The sequence below is a fragment of the Balaenoptera acutorostrata genome, chromosome 1 (assembly GCF_949987535.1).
Source record: "Balaenoptera acutorostrata chromosome 1, mBalAcu1.1, whole genome shotgun sequence".
Lineage (NCBI taxonomy): Eukaryota > Metazoa > Chordata > Mammalia > Artiodactyla > Balaenopteridae > Balaenoptera > Balaenoptera acutorostrata.
Genome location: NC_080064.1, coordinates 177,191,389 through 177,216,846, shown reverse-complemented (window position 1 = coordinate 177,216,846; position 25,458 = coordinate 177,191,389). Strand labels below are relative to the sequence as shown.

Below are 25,458 nucleotides of genomic sequence, written 5' to 3'. Positions count from 1 at the left end.
TGTGACAAGGGAAGGGGGTGGTACAGCGTGTGCCGCCAGGCACGGGCATGGAGGGCCCCAAATTCATGTTCAAATCCCAGCTCTATACCGCTGAGTTGGGGGCGGGTGTTAGGCAGCTTGTTTAACTTCTCGGGGGTTTAGCTTCCCCATCCGTGTAGTCAGGGCAACAATTCCTAACTCTTAGGGTTGTTGTGAGGATTAGAAAGCGTATGTAACGTACGTAACACAAAAGTCTGGAACGCAGTAGGCACTTAATAAATAACAGCGCTTAGTATTACTGGTGCCTGAACTTGCTGAGTGCCTGTGCTGTACAATCAGGATACGTGGATTGCACCAGGCTGGCCCCAAACATTCCTGGAGGGAATCTGGAAGCATCTCGCTGGCAGGTTTTTCTCAGAGGCCGGATAAAAACCACCCATGGTAGAGGCTTTGATTCTGAGACTGTCATAATCGGTTGCTAATAGAGATGCATTTGTCCCCTACGTGGAAACATTTATCTTCACACTTTGCAGTGTTTCTAGTGATTGCACCTGGCCGGCCATTAGCTTTGCTGCAAGGAAAACCACCCCGTGCATCCTGGTAGGGGCAGAGGGTCGGGAGTGTTCTTTAAACTTGGAAGGAACAGACAATCAAAGCGTTAATTATAAATTTGGGAAGCTTATTTTTTTTTAATAACTCTCTTTTTAAAAAATTATATATTTATTTATGGCTGCATTGGGTCTTCATTGCTGCACGTGGGCTTTCTCTAGTTGTGGCAAGCAGGGGCTACTCTTTGTTGTGGCACGTGGGCTTCAGTAGTTGTGGCTCGCGGGCTCTAGAGCGCAGGCTCAGTAGTTGTGGTGCACGGGCTTAGCTGCTCAGCGGCATGTGGGATCTTCCCAGACCAGGGCTCGAACCCGCGTCCCCTGCATTGGCAGGCGGATTCTTAACCACTGCGCCACCAGGGAAGTCCCAGGAAGCTTATTTTAAAATAACAGTTTAGGGTTATCTGAGGCGTGGTGCTCCAAGGACAATGGTGCTTCAAGGAAAAAGGACGACCCTGCCTGAAAAAGTGTCAGCGTCACACCCCCTACTGGACTCTTACTCACCCTCCCCACCCTGTTGCGATGGTTACGAAATTCCTGAGCCCACCTGGGCAACGGGACCCTGTCCCAAATAAGGAAAGGCATCTGGCCTGTCCCACTCCCACCCTATAGAAGGAAGGTATATGTGCCTAGACCGATCAGTAAACAAAACTTTCACCTCAGACTATTCCTTTGTTTTCTGGCTATAAAAACTGATCAATAGCACACGTTCGGGCTCGACTCTCCCAGACTACTAGGAAGTCGGCCAGCTGTTCTGGCAGCGACCCTTCCCTCTAATAAATTCTATCTTCTCTACATTCTGCCTTGTGTCTGGAAATTCTTTTCCAACCCGCGTTCCGACCACGACAGTAATGAAGCTGGGAAGAAAGCCTGATGCACTTCTAAGTGTAAAAAAACGATTCCGCAACCACCTCTGCCTGTTTTGCATTATCAGCACTAGGGCACCTGCCTCCTCGGTGTACACACGGCAAGCGATTTTACTCGGACAGGCTGCATATCAGACCTTCTGAAGGAAAAGCCTCTTCACGTTCTGTTCAAGTATCCTGCTTATACTTTAAAAAAAAATAATATTTATTTACTTATTTTGGCTGCACCAGGTCTTAGTTGCGGCATGCGGACTCTTAGTTGCGGCATGCACGCGGGATCTGGTTCCCCAACCGGGGATTGAACCCAGGCCCCCTGCATTGGGAGTGCACAGTCCTACCTACTGGACCACCTAGGGGAGTCCCTCCTGATTATATTCTTTTGCTCATTTCATTTTTTAAAAAATTAATTAATTAATTAATTTTTGGCTGCGTTGGGTCTTTGCTGCTGCGTGCAGACTTTCTCTAGTTGCAGAGAGCGGGGAATACTCTTCGTTGCGGTTTGCGGGCTTTTCATTGCAGTGGCTTCTCTTGCTGCGGAGCACAGGCTCTAGGCGCGCGGGCTTCAGTAGTCGTGGCTTGCGGGCTCTAGAGCGCAGGCTCAGTAGTTGTGGCTCACGGGCTTAGTTGCTCTGCGGCATGTGGGATCTTCCTGGACCAAGGCTTGAACCTGTGTCTCCTGCATTGGCAGGCAGATTCCCAACCACTGTGCCACCAGGGAAGCCCTGCTCATTTCTTAATTCATTTACTTAACACATAGTTTTTGGACAACCACTGAAACTAGATAATGCATTGATCCCACCCTCCTGGGGCTCACTAAAGACAGATAATAAGTAAACAAATGAATATTGATGTGTCTGGATGAGGCCTTTCCTCTCTCTGTTGAAAAACACCATCAACTCTCACACACAGGAGGTGGCCTGGGAGACCTGCCCCCACCTCCCGAGAGGCCTGGAAGGTGCCTGGGACTAAAGGCAGCCAGATGTTCTTTTAGGCACAAGAAGATCCAAAATGTAAGCTGGTCCTGGCAGGGGATTAGAGAACCAGGGGTGCAAAAGCTTTAAAAAGGCCAGACCACCTCACGCCCCCTGTGATGGAGATGGGCCAGAAGACAGCGGCTGTGTGTACCCCACGCTGGAGAAACCGAGGATACCCCAGACGCCAGAGCAGCCAAGGGCAAGGGCCCTGATCTAGGACAGGTGGTCAAGGGACATGTGGGGAGGAACATCCCGGGCAGAGGGGACGACGCACGTGAGGGCCAGCCGGAGGGATGAAGGGAGGAGGGGGTGGTGGCCGTGTGTGACCGGAGGGGGGAGGGGCTGCACACGGGAGGGTGCAGAGGCAGGCAGAGCAGTGTGTAGGCAGCTCCGTGGGCCCCGTGGCCGGAAGTTGGGATTTTACCCACAGTGTCAGGGACACTGTGAAGAGCCGGTATAGACCCATTTTCACGAGGAAGCTCTAGCTGCCCTGTGGAGGCTAGGAAGCAGGGATGGAGGTGGGGGGGCTGTCAGGTGGCCGCTGCCGCAACCAGGTGAGAGAGGATGGTGGCTTGGACCAGGACAGTGGCAGTGACACGGTGAGGAGGAGAGTGATGGGACCTATTTAGAACTGTTTCTACAATAGGATTTGCTGAGAGGCGGAATTTGGGGGCCACGGGAAGAATCAAGGATGACCCCCAGATTTCTGCCATTAGGACCCAGGCAGATGGTGATGCCATTCACCACGTCAGGTTTTCGTTTGTTTGTTTTGTGGGAAGGGAGAGGTAGTGAGAGTCTGGGCTGCCAGTGAGACAGTCATCCAAGTATCAATCAGGCAGCAGGAGAAAGTGCCTGGGGTCAGTAAAGAACTCAGGCATCGGAGAGTTCCCTGGTTGCCTAGTGGTCAGGATTCTGGGCTTTCACTGCCATAGCCCGGGTTCAATCCCTGGTCGGGGAACTGAGATCCTGCAAGCCACGCGGTGCAGGAAAAAAAAAAAAAAAAAATAGAGAGAAAGAAAGAAAAAGAACTCAGGCATCATGAGCCTAGAGATAAGACTGAAAACCATGAGACTGGGTGAACTCACCTAGGGCGAGAGGGTAGAGAGAAAAGAGGAGGGGTCCCCATCCAAAGGCTGAGAAATCAGTTGAAAGAGTGAAAGAGACTGGCCGAGCAGACTGGGATGGACCAATGAAGCTGAGACAGGAAACTGTTCTGAGCAGGGGGGAGTAGTTCCCAGCAAGCTGAGAACGATTGGAAATCACCAGTGACCTTGAGGCAAGCAATTTCAGAAGAGTGGTGAGTGGCCAGTGGAAGAGGGGCAGTGTGGGCTGAGGAGTGGGCGGGGTAGGAAATGTAGACTCAGAGAAGTTTGCTGAAGGAAAGCAGCTAATGGGGCAGCTGGAGGCCCAGGGGATCCTGCCCACCCCCCACCCCCCAGGAGCCCTGGACCTTGTTTATATGTCCTCTACGGGAGCAGACCAACATGGAGGACAAGGCTGGTGATGCTGGGTGGGAGAAGGAATGCAAGGTCATTATGAAGGTGAAAGGAGCTGTGGTCCTGTGCACATCGGTGGACAGACTGGCCTTTGACAGGAGCAGGAGGAGGCCGGAGGGAAGAACTAGAGCTGGACACAGGGACGAGTGGATCGAAGCCAGGGTGATGGAGACGTGGGGGACTTGCCATCTGTAGGTTCGCACTCTCTGAAGGCAGTATGAGGTGAGGCCGTTGCTCAGGAAGGAGGAACTTAGAGCTGAGAATTATACATCACTTATCACAGTCCTTCGCCCATTCATATATTTCACTATGTCCAGAAGAGGAAAACAAGGTTTAAAAATAGTCTGTGTGCTTCGTGAACATTCACAGAAATTATTCTGGGGGGGGACAGAAGAATGTAAAACAGTACCACCTCTAATTATTTTTTTAATCCTTCTGAGCCACGAGCCCAGGTATTTGGAGTGCGTGTTTCCATTCTTAGTCTTCCAAAGCTTCATGCGGCCCCCTGGGTGGTCCTCATGTAGGGAGAAGCTGGCTCTTTAGTCTGTGTGCCCAGATCCAGCCCACAGGGCTGGTGCTGGAGGCTGCTGGCTGCTCCCACGATCCCGTTCCCCTCTTCCTTCTGGGCACAGAGCTGTCTGCATTGCCCAGTGTCCCTTGTTCCTCTAAGTTCTGGTCAGTGAAATGTGAGCAGAAGTGATAAGTACTCCTCCAGACCCGATGCACGGAATTCTTCCAAGCTTCTAGGATGAGACGACCTCCCAAGAGGACCTTAGAAGCTGCACCTTGAACACAGCAGAGGCTCCACTGGCCCCTGAACGACTGGGTGGAGAGGAGGCACCGGCTGACCCACACTCACTAAGTCCACTCGTGAAAATAAACTTCTGTTTTGTTTGAGCCACTACACATTTTGGGGAGCCTCCTCCCAGGAGTGGGTCTACTACGCTCTACAGTGTGGATCAGCAAAGCACTCGCTTTCCTGCGGTTCACTGCTACCGTGACAGGCACCCACCCTCCCCGCCATGCCAACATCTTACCATCTGAGGAGCATCTTAGTGACTTAAGTCAGTGGTCCTTAGACCCTGCACATCAGCATCACCTGGGGTGGTCTGGGGTGGGGTCCTGGGTGTGGCCAGGTCTTTGAAGCTCCCCAGGTGATTCTCCTAGGTGGTCAGACTTGAGAGCTGGGGAGATGAATCTCCCTCCATTCTCCACCTGCTGGGATGGAGGGCTTACAACATCCAGGGGAGCGAGCATGAGTAGTAAGTTGCCACGGTTTCTGGTCAGAGTCTTTACCTTCCACGAGGCCCTTCACTGCTGTCCATGGACCATCAGCTTTGGGATCAGCCGGGAGCTTGTTAGAAAGGCATAATCTCAAGCCACATCCAAGTCCTACTGAATCAGGAACTTCATTTTAGCAAATTCCCAGGTGACTCACACACACAGTCCAGTCTGAGAAGCGCCGCCCCAGACCACGATGAAGCTTTGCAGCTGAGCTCAGCGGTGACAAGGAGAGAAGACTCGCTCTTAATGCCAGAATCTGGCCCTCAGCTGGCCTGGCAGAGCACGGGGAGGTGGTGGGAAAGCCAGCAGGTCTGTGTCTCAAGTCCAAAGGCGTCATCTCAAGACCAGCAGCATGATATCCGAGCCCCTCTCAGGAACCAAGAGCACGGGCGCTGCTCTGTACACGTACAGAACCAGCCAAAACTCTGCCTTCAGGAGTTCTGCTGGCTTCTAATAATTAAACTGCCACTGCCCCCACCGGCTGTCCCCAGGCTGATCTAAGTTTGGGTAAAGATTCCAGGAAGCTGCCTGGCACCCTCCATGCCAAAATCACAGCTGTTTCCAAGGCTACGTCCAAAACCTTGCTTTCAGCTCAGGGAAAATCAATAAACATTATACAGCACATAATATTTTCCACTTTTGTTTTGCTGTAACAACACGGAAGGCCAATAAATGTGTCCACCCAAGGAAGCAAATGATGACAAGGCTGGGCCTTTGCTTATTTCCAGGCCTGATGGAGCAAGGTGTTGACTTGCTTGGAGATGTGCTGACAGATCAAATTTAAGATCAATATTACCCGGCAGCCCCGAGGGAGGGGCTCTGATCTGCTTTCCATCTTGGAGTCACCACATTAGGGTGTCCCTGAAGGAACACACGATGCATCTGATGACCACTGTGAAACTTCAGTGCAAAAAAAAAATACGGCTTCACATAAGAAATCCAAAGTGTGTCTAGTTTTGGAGACACAGTGAAGCCGCAAAGGAGCACACAGGTGAGAGAGCAGGTGTAAAACCATGATTTATTCGGACACATGTTTCTGGGTACCAATGAGGTGTCCTTCCTTCTTTGTAGTGACTCAAGCACCAGGGGCCAAGCCCGGTACAGCCTCACTCACCGCGATGTGAAAATAAATCACAAGACATCTGTGGTGTCAAAGTGTTCGGATGCCTGTGAACATCTTCTCAAATAGGATTCCCACAGATGGAATGCCTGATGGTAATCGGGGCATCTTAATTTTTTGAAAGGGAGAGAAATCGGGGGCTCAAGATGAAAAAGGTGTGTGTCCCACAAGTTAACACAGAAAGCCCACAGGGAAGGGAGCATTTAGAGCAGGTGTCTCCTGCCTTTCCCTGCAATCAGCAAACCCTTCCCCATGAGAGCATGCTGAATATAAAATGTTGCCGGTGTATTCCAGCAATTCTTAAGTTCCTTCTGAACAAATTGGACCAAGGTGCTACACTGATATTAATGCATAACACATTGATTTTCCGAACTTCAAATTTTTCTCCCATAAATTTTTTCTTAAATTTCTTGTGCCTTCTCAATCTTATCTGTTAGCAAATCCTAGCAAATGAGGGAATAAATAATTGAGTACTAAGTTCATGATAATGGAAAGCAAGTGGTTATGCTTTATTCCTAGCTGAGTGTGGGTGCATGCGTGTATGTGCATGTGTACACTTATGTGTATGGTCCCATACTGTACATAGAAAATACATAGCTCTGTTTTCTGCTAGCAAAAGTGCTTCTAAGGCTTACACAGTATTCCTTAGTGTTCTGCAAAGACAAAAAAGAAAAAAAAACTTGCTATTCTGTGAAAAGTACCATGCTTTTCTGACATCTGAACGTATTTGAAAACTACTGGCTTAGAAGTCATGGACAATGAAAAAAGGAAAAAGGGGAAAAGTCAGCTAGAAGAGCAGGAAAGGAGAGAGTGTGAGAAAAGCCAGGAAGACATAACATCCGTGGATTAATGGAATCTGCCTACAGGCAACTTTACATAGTGCAAAGCGCATTTTCTTGGGTTCAAATCTTGGCTCAAACACTTTGGAGCTGTGTGACCTTGGGCACTTCATTTAACCTCTTTCTGAGGTAGTTTTAGTTTCCATCACCTGCAAAACAGGAATAGCAACACCCACACTGCAGAGATTTTATAAAAATTAGAAATAATAGCTGTAAATCAAGCGCAGTGTCTGACACAAAAATAGATGCCCGATAAACAGATAGCTACTATTATTAGTAACTATATTGTGTATGTATAGTAGCTATATTATGAGGCAATGAGAGAAAATGCAAGCAGAAAGGCCAGTGACAACTCTGAACAAGCCCCGACCATGAGAGCAGCATACATGCCACACACTGTTCCACTTCATCCTAACCACAGTTTTGCAGAGCAGGTATTGTTATGGCCTCATGTATACAGAGAAGGGAATCGAGGCTCAAGAAAGTGAAGTTACTTGTCCAAAGGCAAATAAATAGAAGACCTAGGATTTGACCTTAAGTGAGGCTTACTCCAAAGCTATGCTCTCTCACTGAGCCTTGCTGTAGGGTTTTACGTGTGCACAGGCACAAGGGAGTGTAGGCCACCCAAGGACCAGATGTGACAGAATGGGTTTCTTGATCTGCAAAGATGTGGGCTGTGCACAGTGGGGTTAGAGTTTGGAAAAGCCTTGGAGCCTCTCGGGAGAGAAGAAAGGCAAGATGGGGGAACCTGATGGACACAGAGCATTCCTGTTCCACCTGTGGGCATCAGCAGGATGCTGTGGACAGGGCCAGAGGAGAGGCGAGCTTAGGACAGGGCTGTGGGTGGAGCCCAAGGATGCTGGCCAGCTGGGGTTTGGGAAGCTTTGAAGACGGTCCTTTAAACCTGACACAAGAGGTACAAGGAAGACACAAGAAGCATCTGCTTCTTCTTAAGCCAAGGCAAGGGGAGCACGTGGTGTGGGTTGCATTGTGTTCCCCCAGAAGTTCTGTCGAAGTCCTAACCCCAGGTTACCCGTGAATATGACTTCACTTGGAAACTGGGTGTACTGCAGATGTAAAAGTTAAGATGAGGTCATATTATAGTAGGGTGGGCCCTTGATCCAATATGATAGGTATCCTTATAATAGGAGAAGAGACACACAGAAGGAAGATAGCCATGTGAAGACACAGACTCAATAGGGAAAACACTACGTGATGACAGAGGCAGAGACTGGAATGGTGTCGCTATAAGCCAAGGAATGCCAAGGCCACCTCTAGAAGGAAGGTGAGTCTCCAAAGGAACATGGTCCTGTCAACACTTGGATTTTGGACTTCTAGCCTCCAGAACCATGAGAGAAGACATTAATTTTATTTTACGTCACCAGCCTGTGGTACTTTGTTCCAGCAGTGCTGGGAAACTAGTACAGCATGAGTCTACCCTTGGCCTGGGAGGAAGTGGCCAAGCGCTTGGGCCAGGTCCACAGGGAAGCAACCGGCTAGAACAGGAGGGTTTCCTGGCTAATGTCAAAATGTCTCACTGAAATAACTAGACACCAAGATTTCCTCAAAGTGAAGTAAAAAGAAGAATCGTTTTACATGAAAGTGGTTATTTCATGAGCTATGCTTTAGTGGATGGAGTGGAATAAAGCAATGCAGGAGGACAGCATCCCAGGGCTGGAACCTTAAGAGCTCCTTGGGGAGATACCATTCTTCTCTTTGGGTAGTGCTGGCAGAAACCACGTTGGGGAGCCTTATGCTTTGGGGACAGTAGAGTCACTCACAGTTAACTCCAGGGACCACAGGATCTTTGAAAAGGTCAAGTAGTATGGGAGAGTAAGGGTCCTCTTACACGCAATTTTAGTCATGGTTGTCTACAGAACTCTTAACTTCCTAGCTTCCTATAAATTTACTTTTCTTCCCAATTTAAAAAAATTTCCCTTGGAATAAGATATTTATGGCATGAAAATACAGACTGATGTCGGCACAGTTGTTTGCCTGTGATCTCCTGAGCTAAGGACTAGTTTTAAAATCTGAAATCCAGTATAACTGGCTTCTTTAAAATTCCAGCTGTTTCCACCACCTTAATGCCTGGACCTGTTACCTCCCTGCCCATGAGTGGAAGAGATGGCATTAGAAAATGCATTAGGTTCTCATCCATTGAAGAACAAACTGGCCAGCATGTGAGCAAAGTCCTAGACTTTTCGGCAGGAGCCCCAGGTACTGGGAGGAAGAGGAACGATCAGATGAAAGGCCACCTCCGCTAAGCGCTTTGACTTTACAGAAATCTGGGCACAATTTAGAGTCGAGCACCATCTTTTTGCAAAAAAAAAAAAACCCCAAACAACAAAAAATCCTCCTGTACAGGAAGAGAAAATGCTTGCGAACACAGATATTATGTTATAGGTTCTAACTAAAAAAAAAAAAGAATGATGCAAGACACCAAGATGGACACAGACAGGTGTGACTGTTTTACCTGCCTATCATCCCAGACTTCTAATCACCTTAGGGAAAAAAGGGAACTCTGGTAACTGCTTGTGAAGAAAAGTGGGGTTGCGGGAATTCCCTGGCGGTCCAGTGGTTAGGACTTGGTGCTTTCACCGCTGAGGGTGTGGGTTCAATCCCTGGTCAGGGAACTAAAATCCCGAAAGCCGAGCAGCTCGGCCAAAAAAAAAAAAAGAAAGAAAGAAAGAAAGAAAAAGAAAAGTGGGGCTGGGGGTGGGAACTGGGGAGGAATGACCCCCAAACCACCCTGCCGAATACTTCCTGGTGACTCTCGGTCTGTAAAAGGCAGGGAGTGACTGAAGGGATTTATTACCTTCTGTGTTGCACCTGATTGCAAGAGGTTTTATTACCAAAGTCATCTAACTTTCCAGAGAGGAAAGAAGGAAATAAATCCTGCCTGGAGCAGGGGTGGAGAAGATATTCTAGAGTTTAAGGAAAAACACCAAGATTTTCCCTTTTGTACAAGCCATCTATTTTCTGAGCGTGATGAAGTCACCCTCTCGGCATAGCCAGTGGCTCAAACCACTGGCCGCAGCTTTGAAGTTGCTTAGTTGTGCGTTCCTTTCACTGACCTGACATTTAAACATCACAAAATAAAGACCTCTGCTTGCACGCCTGTGAGGTTTTCAAAAATATGAGGAGACTACAAGGCAAAGCAGAAATACATTTTGGTGAGAACCATGAACACGGTGGCTGAAAGGGATTGGTCCCCACACCCTTGTCCCCTCGAATCCAGCCTGGCCTGCAAAAAAGGGGTGAAAAATCTCAGATCTCTCTGCCATGGAAGGTTTGGAATTCAGACTAATTCAAAACACTGACCCCAGGAGAAGCTTGCGTGTAGGAGTCTCGTTTTATACGAGTGGCTTCCACTGCAGAAAATTTGCAGCATCCCTACTGACACAATCTGACAAAGGGTTTCGACAGAGCCAGCATGAGGGGGCTTCCGATTTATTCCGTTTCCGAGGATTCAACCCCACCTCTTTGCCTTGCAACCAGGAGGCATTTCCATAAAAACATGCGTGATGGTGCCTGGCTTCAGATCCACTGTGTCCCCCTGGGGCCTGAATCTGCTCCAGGACAGGCTGCCTGCCCGGGTGAGAGCTGAGGGGTAGGGGCCTTGGGAGAAGTTGCGTCCGAGCCCATCTGGTGGGACCCCATCTCTGAACGTGACAGTACATTGGGGGGGTCGGTTAGCCAAGTCCCCCATTGGTGTTCTCTCCTTTCCTTGATTTGGTGAGAGAAACCAGTCCAGAACTCTGCCACCTTTGCTTGCCTTTGGTGGGAAAAGGAATCAGTTCTATTCTTTGATGTCAATGTAAAATCTCTGCAATTGAATGAGGTTAAAAAAAAAAAAAAAGATGATCCTAGGAGAGCTGGAGGGTTGATGGCTACACGTTTCCAAGGAGGTTAAAAGGAAAGCAAGGTGGCAGGCAGAGCTTGCCGAGGGGCTACGGCTGGCAAACAGCAGGCCTGGAGAGAGAGGATGAGGGGGAGTTCAGGGCCATCTATCAGATCAGGAGTCATACAATTCAACAGAATAAGAGCCTATAATGTAGTAGCCGGGAAGCCTGAGAACTTGGTTCCACTTGAAAAATAGGAACAAGGTCTCTTGGTTTTCTTAGGATTTCTCAGTGTTTCTGGATTCAATATAGAAAAAAAAAAAAAAAAAAAGAAAAGAATCATGAAGCTTCTTGATGCCACGGCACAATCTACTCTTGAATACAAGAGAGACGTGTGCCCAAGAAGAGGAAGTGCTACAGCGGCAATTACTTATTGTATAAAGAAAAGAGAGAGAGGAAAATTAAGCACAGTGATCCCTCAGAAATGCTGCTATGACATGCAGGCGGCTATTTTCTGGTAATTACTCTGCTGTAATGTATGAACAGTACATGGAAATAGTATTAGAATAATTTACTATTGCTTGTGAACAATAAATTAACAAGGTTGCTTGCTAGTTTGCATTTTCTTCTAATAAAAAACCCCATGAGGGTCACAGGCAAGGTAGCTGTAATACAAACAGTGCCGGATACAGGAATTTTCATTGCCAGGAAACAACAGGAGAGGATGTGATGCCTTAACACGTGTGCCAAAATGGCAGAAGACATTTTCAGTTCACAACGCGACCTCCACATTGCTTCAGACAGGGCTTCTCCCTAGCCAACGTCACTGACACATGACAGGGGGACGACCTGAGATTTCCTCTTTTCCAGGCCCAGGGAACACATCTGTCTTCAGGGAACTGAAGAGTCTTTTGATTTTGAGAGTAAGATGGGGAAATCCCGTTAAGACTTTGACTGATGGAAGTTGGATACCTAATGAGGGTTTGAAATTAGCCATCAACTCACATACTTGAAGGCTGGGAGTTTGAAGAGATGGGGGAATTCTGCTGTGACCTGGCAAATCACTTCATTTCTCTGGTCTCAAGTTTTTAAGGAGGCAGAATTAGATGAATGATTTTCATACTTTACACTGGGAAGCTCTTTCTTCAAATAAATCTTAAGTGGGAACACGAGATGCAAGTATGTAAAACAGTGCCATGGGGGGGTGGTGAGGGCAGCTGGAACAAAGCTACCTTGGACCCTGCTGGCTTCCTAGGGACCCCCGGGGTCTCAGAGCCTTGAGGACAGGACAAAACCACCTGGCCAAGTATTTCCTAGCCCTGTGTAATCCTCTTACATTTGGAAGAGAAGGAAAGGGAAGGGTATAGGGTCAGATAAGCAGATAAAGAAGCCCTCTCTCCCTCTTCCCATATAGAGGCCCCACTGCTACACTGAGTAAACGAGAAAAAAGAACATTCACTGCTCCTTTCTTCATTGTCTGCTGACTCCATTTCATTTGGATTCAGCTGCTGGCAGGATCACAGGTGAGTCTGCAGGAAGCTTGAGAGCCCAGGAGAGGCTGATGGAGACCCTGGTCCTGGCTAGCTGGTCTCCTCTGAATTCTGGGAGGCCTGGGTGGGTGTGGGTGACAGTGGGTCGCTGCTATTATCACTCCAGTTTTGGTGAGCAGGACTTGAATTCCTAATAGCAATAGCCCCACAGCATTTAGTACATCTCTGGTTGGTACCAGAGTCCTAACTGGGAAGGAGGGAGGGAGAGAGGGAAGGAGGGAGAAAGGGAAGGAGGGGAGGAAGGAAGGAGGGAATGAGGGAGGGAAGAAGGAAGGAAGGAAGGAAGGAAGGAAGGAAGGAAGGGGGAGAGGGAGGGAGGAAGGGAAAGTTCCCATGTTGTCCAACATTATATGCAGTGCAGCTTGGGCCAAATCATATAGTGTATCCTCCTCCTCCCTCTAAAATCTCTTACATGATAAAAATCCAGGTTCTAGGGAACATCAGCAGAGAAAAAAGTGGCCCACCGGCAGTTGAGCAGATTATTCAGAAGGCAGGGACCTGGCCTCTCTCGCAGGAGCCAGCAGGGGCAGGAGAAGAAGCACAGCTGGGGAGTCAGGTCAGGGCTGGATCTTGTGAATCTTTTGAATCCTGGCTCTGCAATTTACTCCCCGAGGCCATGTTACCAGCCTGCTGACTGTCAGTGAAGAGGGGCATAATAATACCTGGAGTTGTTTTAAAGCTAAAAAAAGACAAGTGAAGTGCCCGGTGCCAAGATGACACCCAACAAACATCTATTTCCTCTCCCTGCCAGTTGCCTACTGGTGATGAAGGCTCATGGGTTGACTGAATACGAGCCTCCGGGAAACTGTCAGCAGTCGTCCAGGGGAGAAACTCTCCCAGCATTCCAGGCTTTTGCTTTGCTCCCAGAGCCAGCGGAGGGCAGGGTGGCCCCTCTGGATGGGTGCGTTCTGGTTCAGAGCAGAGTCAAGGAGCGTGGCGGCTAGGAAAGAGCCTCAGAAATCAGCTCTTCCCACTCCCTCCCTTCCCATCCAACGAAATGGACTCTCTGCAAGCAGCAGAGCTAGGATTAGAGCCCAGGCCCTAATCTGCAACAGGTACTCTGGGTCCTAGGAGTGCCTGGAAGAGCAGTGTGGGTAGAAAGTGTGGGCTCAGGGGGCCCCCCTGCTGCACCGCTTGTGAGCAGGGTGACCTTGGGAAAGGGGGGAGACTCTCTGAGCCTCAGTTTCCTCATCTGCCGTTGGCACCACACTTAGTTCTCATGACGCTCATTAGGATGAGAGATCACGTGCTAAAGGTGTCTCCACAGGGCCTGGCATGGAGCAGGCATCCACAAACAGTCAAAGGAGTCAAAGGAGGCTTTAGTTACAATAGCTACACATTGATGAGTACATATACCACGTGCCAGGGGAATGCAGGGAGGAACAAGGTGCTTTCTGCCTTGGAGTTGCTCCTAAGAAGCTAAACTTCTGATCTGTTTCTCCCTGTTCAAGAATGTAAGTGAGGAAGGCAGAGAAGATGAGTGGCCTGGGCCCCCCACGTTGAGGCAGCCCGGTGGTGCCAGAGCCGGGGTACAGGGGTGGGCACCTCGCTGGCACTCCCAGACCCCGAGACCTCGCACAAATCCACTCATCTCCAGCACTGCTGATTCATTTCTGCAAAGGGAGTGCCAGGGTGCAGTGCGTGGGGTGGGGGAAAGGTAAACCGGTGATGTCTAAGGCTTTCTAAGCTCTGAATTCTATGATCAATCGTCCCAAATCAGCACCAATAAATCCCGCTGTGACTTGGTTCTGTCATTTCCCTTGATTGACTTAAGATTCAATACAGAAGCTTCCAGCTAATTAAGAGGTCCAGTTGGCCACTTTGTGGTCGAGGATGGCTGGGCAGGAAGGCGCGAGAGACCTGGCGGTCCTTTGCTTGTCTGGTGAGATGTGGCAGCAGGAGGGGCTCAGCTCCATGGGAGCACGTCTGACTCTGGTTTAGGGGATGACACGGCAACACGTGACCTCACCACGGACAATAATTTACAGCAACCTTCCTCGGACCAGGCCTGGACTCCTTTCTGTGCTTCGTATTTTCCTTTTGTAAAATGGGAACCACCTTGGCACGGGGTGGGCCGTGATTATTCCTTTGAGTGTTATCTGCCGAGGATAAGACGCAGGGCAGGTCTTTTCTGAGGAGGCCCGGGTTCTTCCTCTCTCTTTCTCGTTCCTCCACAGGATTCATTTAAAGTCCCGAGGCGCTTCTGCGCGAAGGCAGGGCTCCTGGAGAGAGATCCCTGCAGGCGCCTCTGCCTCCGGGCGCCTCTTGTAGCAGAAACGAGTTTTGACTCGGGAACAAAGCACACTGAAAAGGCCTCTCAGGAACTGGGAATCCACCCCGTCCAAACTGGCTTTGAGTTTTGATCCCAAATTGGAACCTTTCAAGTAATTTCACATTTGATCGAACAGGGTTTTTTAATTTCTTATTTTTCCTTCTTTTCTTATATAAGGATGCAGACCTAAAAGGACCCCTGGGCACTCGTAGGTTCTTAGGAAATCTCGCTGCTGCCTTTCCTTGTAATTGCATCTGAAACTGATTAAGCTTCTGGCTCTGACCACGTGAGCAGTGAAATGGATGGGAAGGGGCGGGGCGCTGGGAATTACTTCGGGCATTCTGAGTTTGGGGACTGTCTGGATTTAAAAACAAAACGTCTTGGATATTCAGCTTCTAATGAGGTCAGGTTTGCTTGTTCCTGGGAGAAATGCCAGCCATGAAGCTGAGAAAGTCTGTTGAAAGGTCAGCATTGAGGAAGCCCCCGCCTAAGTCATGGCAAATGAAACCGTAGGCCCCTACGGTTCCTGGAGCGATTTATTTCTCTGTTTGGGAAAAGCAAACACACAAGCACAAGAAACTCTCCTGGGCCCCGGGGTCCATGCCCATGGTCCTCCTGGGAAGCCCGTGTTCCCGCTGCCTTTGGAGTGGAGCCCAGGCACCACGTGGCAGACAATCCAACACGGCAAAAAGTGGCCCACCATGCCAGTTCCTTCAAAACCATAGAGACCCCCTTGGGAACCCCTTCCAGGCGGCCTCAGAGTAGGTGACAATCTTCTCTACCACCAAAGGCCCTGAAAACTTAGAAATGGAATATTCGGAACCGAGCCCCACCTGTGTAGAGTGAACTTTCAGGAACTGCACGTGGGATGGGTGAGCCCAGCGGGCAGAGACCTCGTGTCACTAGTTTGCCTCTGTATCCTCTGTGCCTTGCAAAATACTTGGCATACGAGCATAAAAATTTTTACTGAATGCATACATGAATCTCACAGGCATTTATTTAAAATAGCATATACCACTGATTTGGGTGTCTTTCTTTTCAAACTCTAATCTCACGAAATGTTTGACTGGTCCTTTCTAGATCTGATCCCATCCTTTTCCCCAGAGGCTATTGAAAGAAGGACTTTTGGTTAAAGGATCCAGCCCTCTAATTTAATGGTTGGGAAACAGAGGAATCTTTAAGTGGGGAGGTCACAACCAGGGACTAAAGACTCCAAGTTTGGGCGTCAACCATCTGTCCTCCCAGCCCTTGCTACCTGCCTCAAAGATGCAGTCATGTGAACTCTGCTGTCGTTAACCTGCTCCCAGGAATTCCTGTCAACAGATACCCAGCACCCGTGTTACTACTTCCACGACATTTGAAAACTTGAATGTGAACGGAGTGTTCCGATACTTAAGGCTTTTGGATGGTTCTTCCCCATGCAGACAAAGAGCCCTTTTCTGCAGCCACCTGTAGCCAACATCCCTTGCAGCCCTAACATCACAGTGTCTATGGGATTCTGGGGAGTTAGTACCACTTCCTAGACATGTGTCTTTGCAGCCTTGCCTGTAACCGTCTGTTGCATGCTTGGTTCGTTTGCTTATTTTTATGCCCCTCAATATCCTCCTATATTCCACCTTCAAACCATTGGGCCAGCACTCCTCACACACACTAAGGCATGTTGCCTTGGCTACTGAGCTCTACAGAGCTTCAAAATGTACAGTCCTTCCAAATGAGTAAGATGTTTAGACTCTTTCTCTTTTCCCAAAGCCCAAGCAGAGACAAAAAACACACTTCTGTTTGGCCTTCAGGGAAAAGAAACAAAAACTCATAGATCCCCAGACAGAAGTTTTCATTTTACAATTGCGATACCACCTACCAGAACTTTCCTTTCACTCTTTCCAAATGCAGAAGCACGCACGTGCCCTTTGGTTAAGGTAGCTGTGGGCATACGCGGTGCAGTCTGTGATGATGCTAGTCTCTAGGTAACGGGATTTGTCATCCTGTTCTCCCCATTAGACTGTAAGGTCTTCAAAGTAAAGAATGATGTCCTTTTCTTTCTCTGTAATTCCCCAGAGCTCAATTCGGTGTCGCTCTGTGCCTACCAGGTGTCCAATAAACACTGCTGACAATGTAAACAGAGTTCTTAGCACTTACAAATGAGAAAATGCCCACATTCACTGTCAACGGTTTTTGTTTTGTTTTTTTTTTAAAGATTTCTTGGATTCAATGCGTGTGTGTGTATGTGTGTGTGTGTATGAAAGAGAGAGAAATGAAAGCCTCAGAGATGAAGACGACCTGAGAATGGAAAACATATAGAGATAAAGAAAAGCACGCAGACCCACAGCAAGAAAGACCAGCACACAGAAACCCATGGGGCTCCCTCCAGGCTCAAATTTATACATTCACGTATTTTTAAATGACGTAGCCGACATTGTGGTCCAAGGTTTTGTGATTTCAGGTGTTTTACCCCACACAACCCAGCTGTGGGAAAACAGACAGGAGACAGGTGTCATTACCACTCAACAAGCCAGGTGCCACGGCCCCAGGCCTTTGAAACACGTCACCCACACCTTCCTACTGGGCCTGGGAATTCTTGCCACCTTTGGTGAAGCTGCCAGAGTTTTTCCTTCCAAATTATAAAGTCCTTCATGAAGCCAGGCCTCAGTTACGGGACTGTTGACATTGAGTGTGACCGCTGCCACTCAACACTGGCGCCAGCAAAGCCTGCTCCTTGCCACTAGGGAGAGGAGACACCACACGTAGTGGAAGAAGCCACGGCCAAGGGTTGGCAATGTGGACAAGTCACGCCACCCTTCAAGGTGTCAGTCGCCCGGTCTGCAAGAGGAGACACAATCCCTGTGCAGCCCAGGGGCTGAAGTGAGGCTCTGCTGTAACGGGGTGACTCGTGGGCACGTGCGGGGCAGCGGGGAGTGCTCTCTGCCGCCCGGACTCACGGCCCCCTGCAGCCAGGATTTCTACAGGGCAGAGAACTGGACTAGGAGAACAAATCCCTGCCTGTGTGATAACTGTTTTAAATTTTTTGACGCTTTAAAAAAATGGCTATAAAAATATCAAATTGTAAAGAAATCAGAACAAATTAGATAACGCGTAATTACATAACGCACCTTAGTGATGAAGAGCACGAGCTTCCAAGTGGCAAAGACCCTTGTTCGAGTCCCCACTCCCCCACTTACTAACTGTGTGACCTTGGGTGAGTTACTGAATCTTCAGAAACCTGGGCTTGCTCAGCAGTAACATGGGGTTAGAAATAGTACTTGTCTGGGACTTCCCCGGTGGTCCAGTGGCTAAGACTCTGCACTCCCCATGCAGGGGGCCCGGGTTTGATCCCTGGTCAGGGAACTAGATCCCACATGCCGCAACTAAGAGTTCGCATGCCACAACTAAAAAAAAAAAGATCCCGTGTGCCGCAACTAAGACCCGGCGCAGCCAAATAAATATAAAAAAAAAAAAGTACCTGTCTCACAAAGGCAATAGGAGGACTAAATGAGATACTTTGTCAAACATTCTGCTACATAGTAAGCTCTCAAGATTACTGGCAATCATTATTATTGTTCAGTACTTCCTCCCATTATCTGGGATTCATCTTATACAAACACAGTTAAAAGTACACAAGTAACCAAAATCTCCTCTGAACAACCAAAACGGTGTTGCAATGTAAATGCATAAAAGCCTGGGTATTTTGTTCACACAGCCATGCCCAGATTCTCATTTAGTGTGACTCTGTACACAAGTCTAAGAGCAATAATAATGATGGACACTTGATCGACCACCTACTGTGCACCCGGCACTTCACTAAATGTGTTACACTTGTTATCACACTGGATCCCCCACAGTCCCACAGGTATAATCATCTCCCGCATTCTACAGATGAGGAAGTAGAGGCTGATAGAAGCTAAGTGACTTGCCCCGGGTCAAAGTGATTAAGTAGGAGACTCAGGATGTGAACTCAGCCAGTCTGATTCCAACCCACACTCTAATCAATACCCTACAGCTCTCCATGATCCCATCTCCAGGCTCATGGCAGGTTAGAAAAAAGAGCTCGAGGGGTGGAGGGAACTGAAGTGACAGGTACAGTGACATGTGATGGATTGACGGATTAATAGGGAGACAGGAAAGGGAAGGGGATAAAAAGCTCACAGAGAAAGGCTTCCACGGCACAGCTGTCCAGACCCAGTCGTATCAGGGGTCAGAACGCCCTAATATATATTCAAAGCCCCCGAGAACGTCATGATTCCACAGCACAGTGTGATAATTTTCACTCTGCCATCAAGAAAAATCAAATTGTGTGCTCAGGAAGACAGAAAACAAAATGAGGGGATGGGGGACCGTGGGTGATATATTAAAGGGGTGGGTAGATTCCGTTGGGACAGTGCACCTATGTTGAATACCCATTGACAATTTGCATAAATAAGGCACCGCCTTTGAAAAAGATGATACACTATTCAAGTAAGAGTTAAGGAAATACCAACACCCAGGTGCATCTGGATACTTTTTGTTCGTGGATCCTTAACTTGTATTTTAACCCCGCTTCTATCAAGTCTTGAGACAAAAAACCCTTTAGTCCTCTCTGCCTCTCTCAGTTTAGAATCATGTCTTTGGTGTCTTTAGCCAGGGTAGCATTTAAGGGTCTCACAAACTAATTGCATCAGGTAATTGAAAGGAACATGTATTGAAAATAAGGATGTAAAGATTATTTTTTTTAAAATGGAGGAAAAAAGGTATTAGGTGGCCGTCTTGTCACAGGCAGCTGTCACCTGGACTTTTAGCGTCCCCTTCGGGCACAGGCCAGGCTGGCAGAGAAAAAGGGACTTGTGTTAAATCACGAGACTCGTTTCCAATCAGAAGCCAGTCACGGCTTCCTGTTCATAACCTTAGCTCACTGCCCCTTAAAGTGAGATTTTGTTTTATGCCTATTCACATTATATTCCCTAAGGTCCAGAAAAACTGCTTTCAATGTCTCAAAATGAAGCTTAGAATATGATGGTTTGAAAGGTGTTTGAACCGAATTTGAAAAGATTTGAAAATAGCATTTTAAACTGATATAACTGTAACATGATACCTTTAACAGGTCCTCTAGTTCTGGTTATCTGAGCAGGGAGAAACCTCCAGGAACCAGAAAAGCCCCCATTCACCAGCAGCCCACACTCACCACGCTGGCCAGCGGTGTCCAGACGGCAGAAAAGCTGTTCCCAGTGGAAATAGAGGGGATACCCTTATCCCTCTAGGCTAGGGTTGCCAGATGTGGCAAATGAAAATACAGGACACTGAGTTATAGTGGAAGTTCGGATAAGCAAAGAATACTTGTTGACCATGAGTAAGTCCCATCCAATATTTAGGACATGTTCACATTAAAAAAGTATTTGCTATTTATCTGAGATTCAGATTTAACTGGGTGTCCTGTATTTTATCTCTCTCTACTGTGGGCTCTGACCCCCTAGGAGATTCAGGATGGGTGGGAAGTCGGGGTGAGCGGGGGTTCCGCTTACCAGCCTAGGAGAAGAGCACCACTGACGGCCCCGGCTGGCATTCCCTCTCCTTCAAGCACCAGGCTCCCCTCCCTTCCACCCCTTCCTCCCTTCTCTCTAAGGAGGCTCCATGGTTCCAGCCATTCCATGGTCTTCCTTAGGAGACACCACTGGTCCCTCTGGCTGTCACCCCCCATAACACACCTCCTAACCCGACCTCGCCCCACACTGAGGTGCACGCGCGGAGGCAGACGGTGCTTGTAAGAACTTGTTTGTTTCTACGTTCTATCGTGTCTTGATTTGTTTCCCAAGAAAAGCTGCAGATGGGCTTTGGAGGGGCTCTTGATTGGAGATTTCCTTTCATTTTTTTCTTTCCCCATATAGACCCCCCCTCCCGCCCACTGTATTCAGATGCCAAGAAGTAAGTCGGTGTTTGTTCCCTGCGATGATAATTTCAAGACCTGAATTAAAGTGAGGGCTGAGCCAGCATGCCCAGCTTGCCTAGGAGAAGTTTCTATAGACTCTATACCCACAGACACTGGCCTGACTCCAGCAGTGGAGGCTCTGACCACCTCCCACCCCGACCATTTCATACTACTGATTAGTGGTCTTTAGTGAACCACACTCAAAAATAATCACATACATTTAACAAAAACAAGGAGGAAAGATCTCTTGGTTTCAGGCTTCCAAGTGTGTGCCTGCAGCAAAACATTTAGAGCCAAGCCATAAAATGAATGGAAATAGGAGGAAACACTGACACAACAATAAAATGAGGGGTGAGATTAATGATGCCATAATACAATCTGTTTTCATTTGGTGCAGAGAAAATTAATTTTTGAAGACATTTCATTTAACTTTGCAATATTTTGCAGTGTAACCTTTGACGCTTCAAACTTTTCTCTTTCATCCCCTTTAAGCCTGAGAATGGAGGAAGCCAGTTTTATGTCTGGTTGTAAGTATTGCTTCATGGCAGATGACCAGGCTTGCTGCCTCTGCAAGCAATGTGTACTCAGGGAACAGAAGTTATTGCTGACCATAATTCTCAGCTCTTTACCTCCTATTGAAACATCCACTTTAATAAGCCAAAATTCAACTTCCAAAAGAATAAGATGTGATACCTTCCAGAGCAAGGCACCGGGGTGGGCTGGACGACCAGATAAGGTTGTGTAAGCACTCAAGATACTCCGACCCCTCGAGTTTGAATCCAGGAAAGCAGTGATAGGAGATCACAGTTCCCACTGGGAAGGAGGTCTGGAACTCGGAGATGTTCACATAGCCATTAGAAGAGGCAAGCGGTCTCAGGCAGCCTGCGACGTGGGAAAGAAAAAGGGAAGTGTCTCACGTGGTCATCTTTGTACACCTGAAAGACAAAGCACTATATGTCTTTCGGTTTCCCCCGCTGTAAACATGGCATGGCCTCTGAGGACTGCACACCTTGGTCTTAAATGCTCAGACCTCCTTATCTACATACCTATTCTATTTCTAAAGCAGGTATTTGCTTTTATAGTTGCAAGTGGCATCGAGAGGGTCAGACGAGTAGGGAAGTAGTAACGGGAGGTGGAGCTGAGGGTCGGGACACCCCTAGCTGGTGGTTCCAGCCCTGACTGCATGTTAGAACCACCTGAGGAAATTTTTAAATTAATTTATTTTTCATTGAAGTATAGTTGATTTACAATGTTGTGCTAATTTCTGCCGTACAGTAAAGTGATTCAGTTATACATATATATACGTACATTCTTTTTTATATTCTTTTCCATTATGGTTTATCACAGGATACTGAATATAGTTCCCAGTGTGATACAGCAGGACCTTGTTGTTTATCCATTCTGTATATAATCGCTTACATCTGCTAATCCCAACCTCCCACTCCCTCCCTCCCCCAACCCCCTCTCCCTTGGCAACCACAAGTCTGTTCTCTATGTCCGTTTCTGTTTCATAGATAGGTTCATTTGTGTCATACTTTAGATTTCACATATAAGTGATATAATATGGTATTTGTCTTTCTCTGTCTGACTTACTTCATTTAGTATGATAATCTCTAGTTGCATCCATGTTGCTGCAAATGGCATTATTTCGTTCTTTTTTATGGCTGAGTAGTATTCCATTGTATATATGTACCACATCTTCTTTATCCATTCTTCTGTTGATGGACATTTAGGTGGTTTCTATGTCTTGGCTCTTGTAAACAGTGCTGCTGTGAACATTGGGGTGCATGGATCTTTTTGAATTAAAGTTTTGTCCGGATAGATGTGTGGGGGCGAATTCCTAGGTCATATGTTAATTTTTTTTTTTAAACATCTTTATTGAAGTATAATTGCCTTACAATGGTGTGTTAGCTTCTGCTTTATAACAAAGTGAGTCAGTTATACACATACAATATGTTCCCATATCTCTTCCCTCTTGCATCTCCCTCCCTCCCACCCTCCCCATCCCACCCCTCTAGGTGGTCACAAAGCACCGAGCTGATCTCCCTGTGCTATGTGGCTGCTTCCCACTAGCTATCTATTTTACATTTGGTAGTGTATATATGTCCATGACACTCTCTCACCCTGTCACATCTCACCCCACCCCCTCCCCATATCCTCAAGTCCATTCTCTAGTAGGTCTGTGTCTTTATTCCCGTCTTGCCACTAGGTTCTTCATGGCCTTTTTTTTTTTTTTCCTTAGATTCGGTATATATGTGTTAGCATACTGTATTTGTTTTTCTCTTTCTGACTTACTTCACTCTGTATGACAGACTCTAGGTCCATCCACCTCACTACAAATAACTCAGTTTCATTTCTTTTTATGGCTGAGTAATATTCCATTGTATATATGTGCCACATCTTCTTTATCCATTCATCTGTCGATGGACACTTAGGTTGCTTCCATGTCCTGGCTATTGTAAATAGAGCTGCAATGAACATTGTGGTACATGGCTCTTTTTGAACTATGGTTTTCTCAGCGTATATGCCCAGTAGTGGGATTGCTGGGTCGTATGGTAGTTCTCTTTTTAGTGTTTTGAGGAACCTCCATACTGTTCTCCACAGTGGCCCCACCTACTCGCCTTCCCACCAACAGTGTAGGAGGGCTCCCTTTTCACCTGAGGAAATTTTTTAAAACACCAATGCCCAGCCCTGTGCCCGGGTCGGTATCCAGCCTGGGCACCCCTACCTTTTTTAAAGCTCCCCACGTAATCTTAAAGTGCCGTCAGGGCTGAGAACCGCCGAGGTGCCACAGGGGAAGGAGAGACTACTTCCGGTTTCAGCAGCGGCGGTGGGCAGCTTGAGAAGGTTAGGATGCAAACTGGCTCCCACGGCAGCAGATAATGGAAGACACCTGTCTGACGTAGTGCAATGAAAGTTTTGAAAGTCCCATTGTGTTTTAGGTGAAACAGGAAAGTAACACGTAACGCAGTGGTTCTCAAACTTGAGAATAACCCAGAGAGGGCCTGTAGGACAGACTGCTGGCCCACCCACCCAGAACTTCTGGTTCAGTGGGTCCGTGCGGAGCTCAAGGATTTGCCCTGCTGCAGGTTTCCGGGTGCTGTTGCCGTGGTACCAGGCTTCGAGCAGACGTGCCGTAGCGAGTTTGTGCACCGTGCACAGAATTCTGTGTGCCGTCTGAGTGAGCGTGAGGCCTGGATCCCTGCTTCTGTAAAACAGTAGCTGTCTTTTGTCGTGAAGCCTGTGCAGCCCGGCGGAACATTCCCAGTGGCACAGCAGCCCACTTGGTGTGGCATCTGCCGTGATCAGTGAATTTCTTATTGGCTTCAGCAGCTTCACTGGAGGGAATAATGACCCTGCAGAGCTGCGCTCTTCCCGGGGAGAACTAATTGTGTGTGTAGTAAATAATGGATGATGGAAAAACCTACTTTCCCTTCCAATCACCAAGCACAAATTATATCACGCAGGCACTGCAGCAGATGATGGAACTCCTCTCTTAAGATGACTCTGTGACACATTACAATACAAGCGTCGAAGAGCCACGTATTCAGCGAACTGCTTGGGTCGGCGCCTTAGACTGTGGTGTCTGTGTCTGTATCAGAGCAGACACAGACACCACAGTGAGGGGTGCAGAATGTAGGAGGCATTCACTCTGGGGCCGTCAAGGGTCAACCTGCACTGCTGCATCCTGGTGTCCTGCAGCCCCACAGACCCCACAGACCCCGAAGATCCCTGCCCGGAACAAGCCACACTCAGGATGGACCAGACCAGAAATGCATGGTGCCCAGCCATCCTTTTGGGCAGTCCCAACTGTCTTAAATGATTTTTCTTTTTTCGGAGCTGAAAACTGACACTGTTCATGGCAAAAGTGAAATGTGCGGAGGGAGGTTGGCAATCGGGCATAAACAGGATCAATAATTGAGAAAAAAAAAAGATAAGCAAATCAACACCAACAAGGGAATGTGTTAGAACCCTGAGCAGGGTTCCAATGTGTGGGCACATGTGACTGTGCCCCTGCCTCCTTCTGGGAAGGAGTGTGGTTCTAAGCTACCCATGTGGATAGACTGCATCCCCTAAGTAAAAAACTAACTGACCCACAGGGAGCAGGAAGCATCGGGCCATGGATCTCTAAAACACAAAGTTCTGGGGGAAAAATGGCCTTGGAACGGTTCCCACCTCCGACCCCAAAAGGAGATGAAAGGGGTTGGAACATGTGCAGCCAATCAGAGAAGGAAAGCTATGTCCACTCTTGGTTGGAGGACAGCCTGTCCTAAAAATACAGTAGAAAACTGGCTTCGACTCAATAGTTGAATGTGATTTCTACTTGCACTTCGAGATAATAGAGAGACGGTTCCTCAGGCTGTAGCCCCTGGATCTATAGGTGCAAATAAAAATTACAGGATGAAATGTCACTCGAAGGGCCAATTATATACCCCCTGGGGGCTCGAGAGGTGTCAGGCTGTCTAAAGCAACCCTGCTGTGCCCACGCGAGTGGACGGCAAGGTGCAGGGGCTGGAGGCGGGTGTCAGGGCCCAGACCAGGGGCACCTCCTCTGTGGGGACCGAGGGCTCTGAGGAGGGCTGAGGGTGGGCTGTGGGCTGTATTGCTGTTTGAAGAAGCACACCTTTCAAGAGCGGCCGGCCAGCTCTTTTGTTGCTGCAAAAAACATCGAAGCTGTGTTATGACTGAGATTTAGTAAGGGGTGCTAGAGGGGAGGGGCAAGAGGGCGCAGACAGAG

General features: G+C 48.0%; 1 protein-coding gene across 4 annotated transcripts in view; it reads right to left on the bottom strand.

Annotated features, from left to right (window-relative positions):
- SUSD4 (sushi domain containing 4) overlaps positions 1–25,458 on the bottom strand; it is a 137,083-nt gene that overhangs the window by 10,637 nt on the left and 100,988 nt on the right. For 3 of the 4 annotated variants that reach the window (XM_057554012.1, XM_057554006.1, XM_057554017.1), the window contains exon 5: positions 21,415–21,602. In XM_057554012.1, the coding sequence (XP_057409995.1) occupies positions 21,415–21,602 (188 nt within the window). Of the gene's footprint in view, positions 1–21,413; positions 21,603–25,458 lie in introns of all 4 variants that reach the window. The other variant, XM_057554014.1, reaches the window with a different exon arrangement.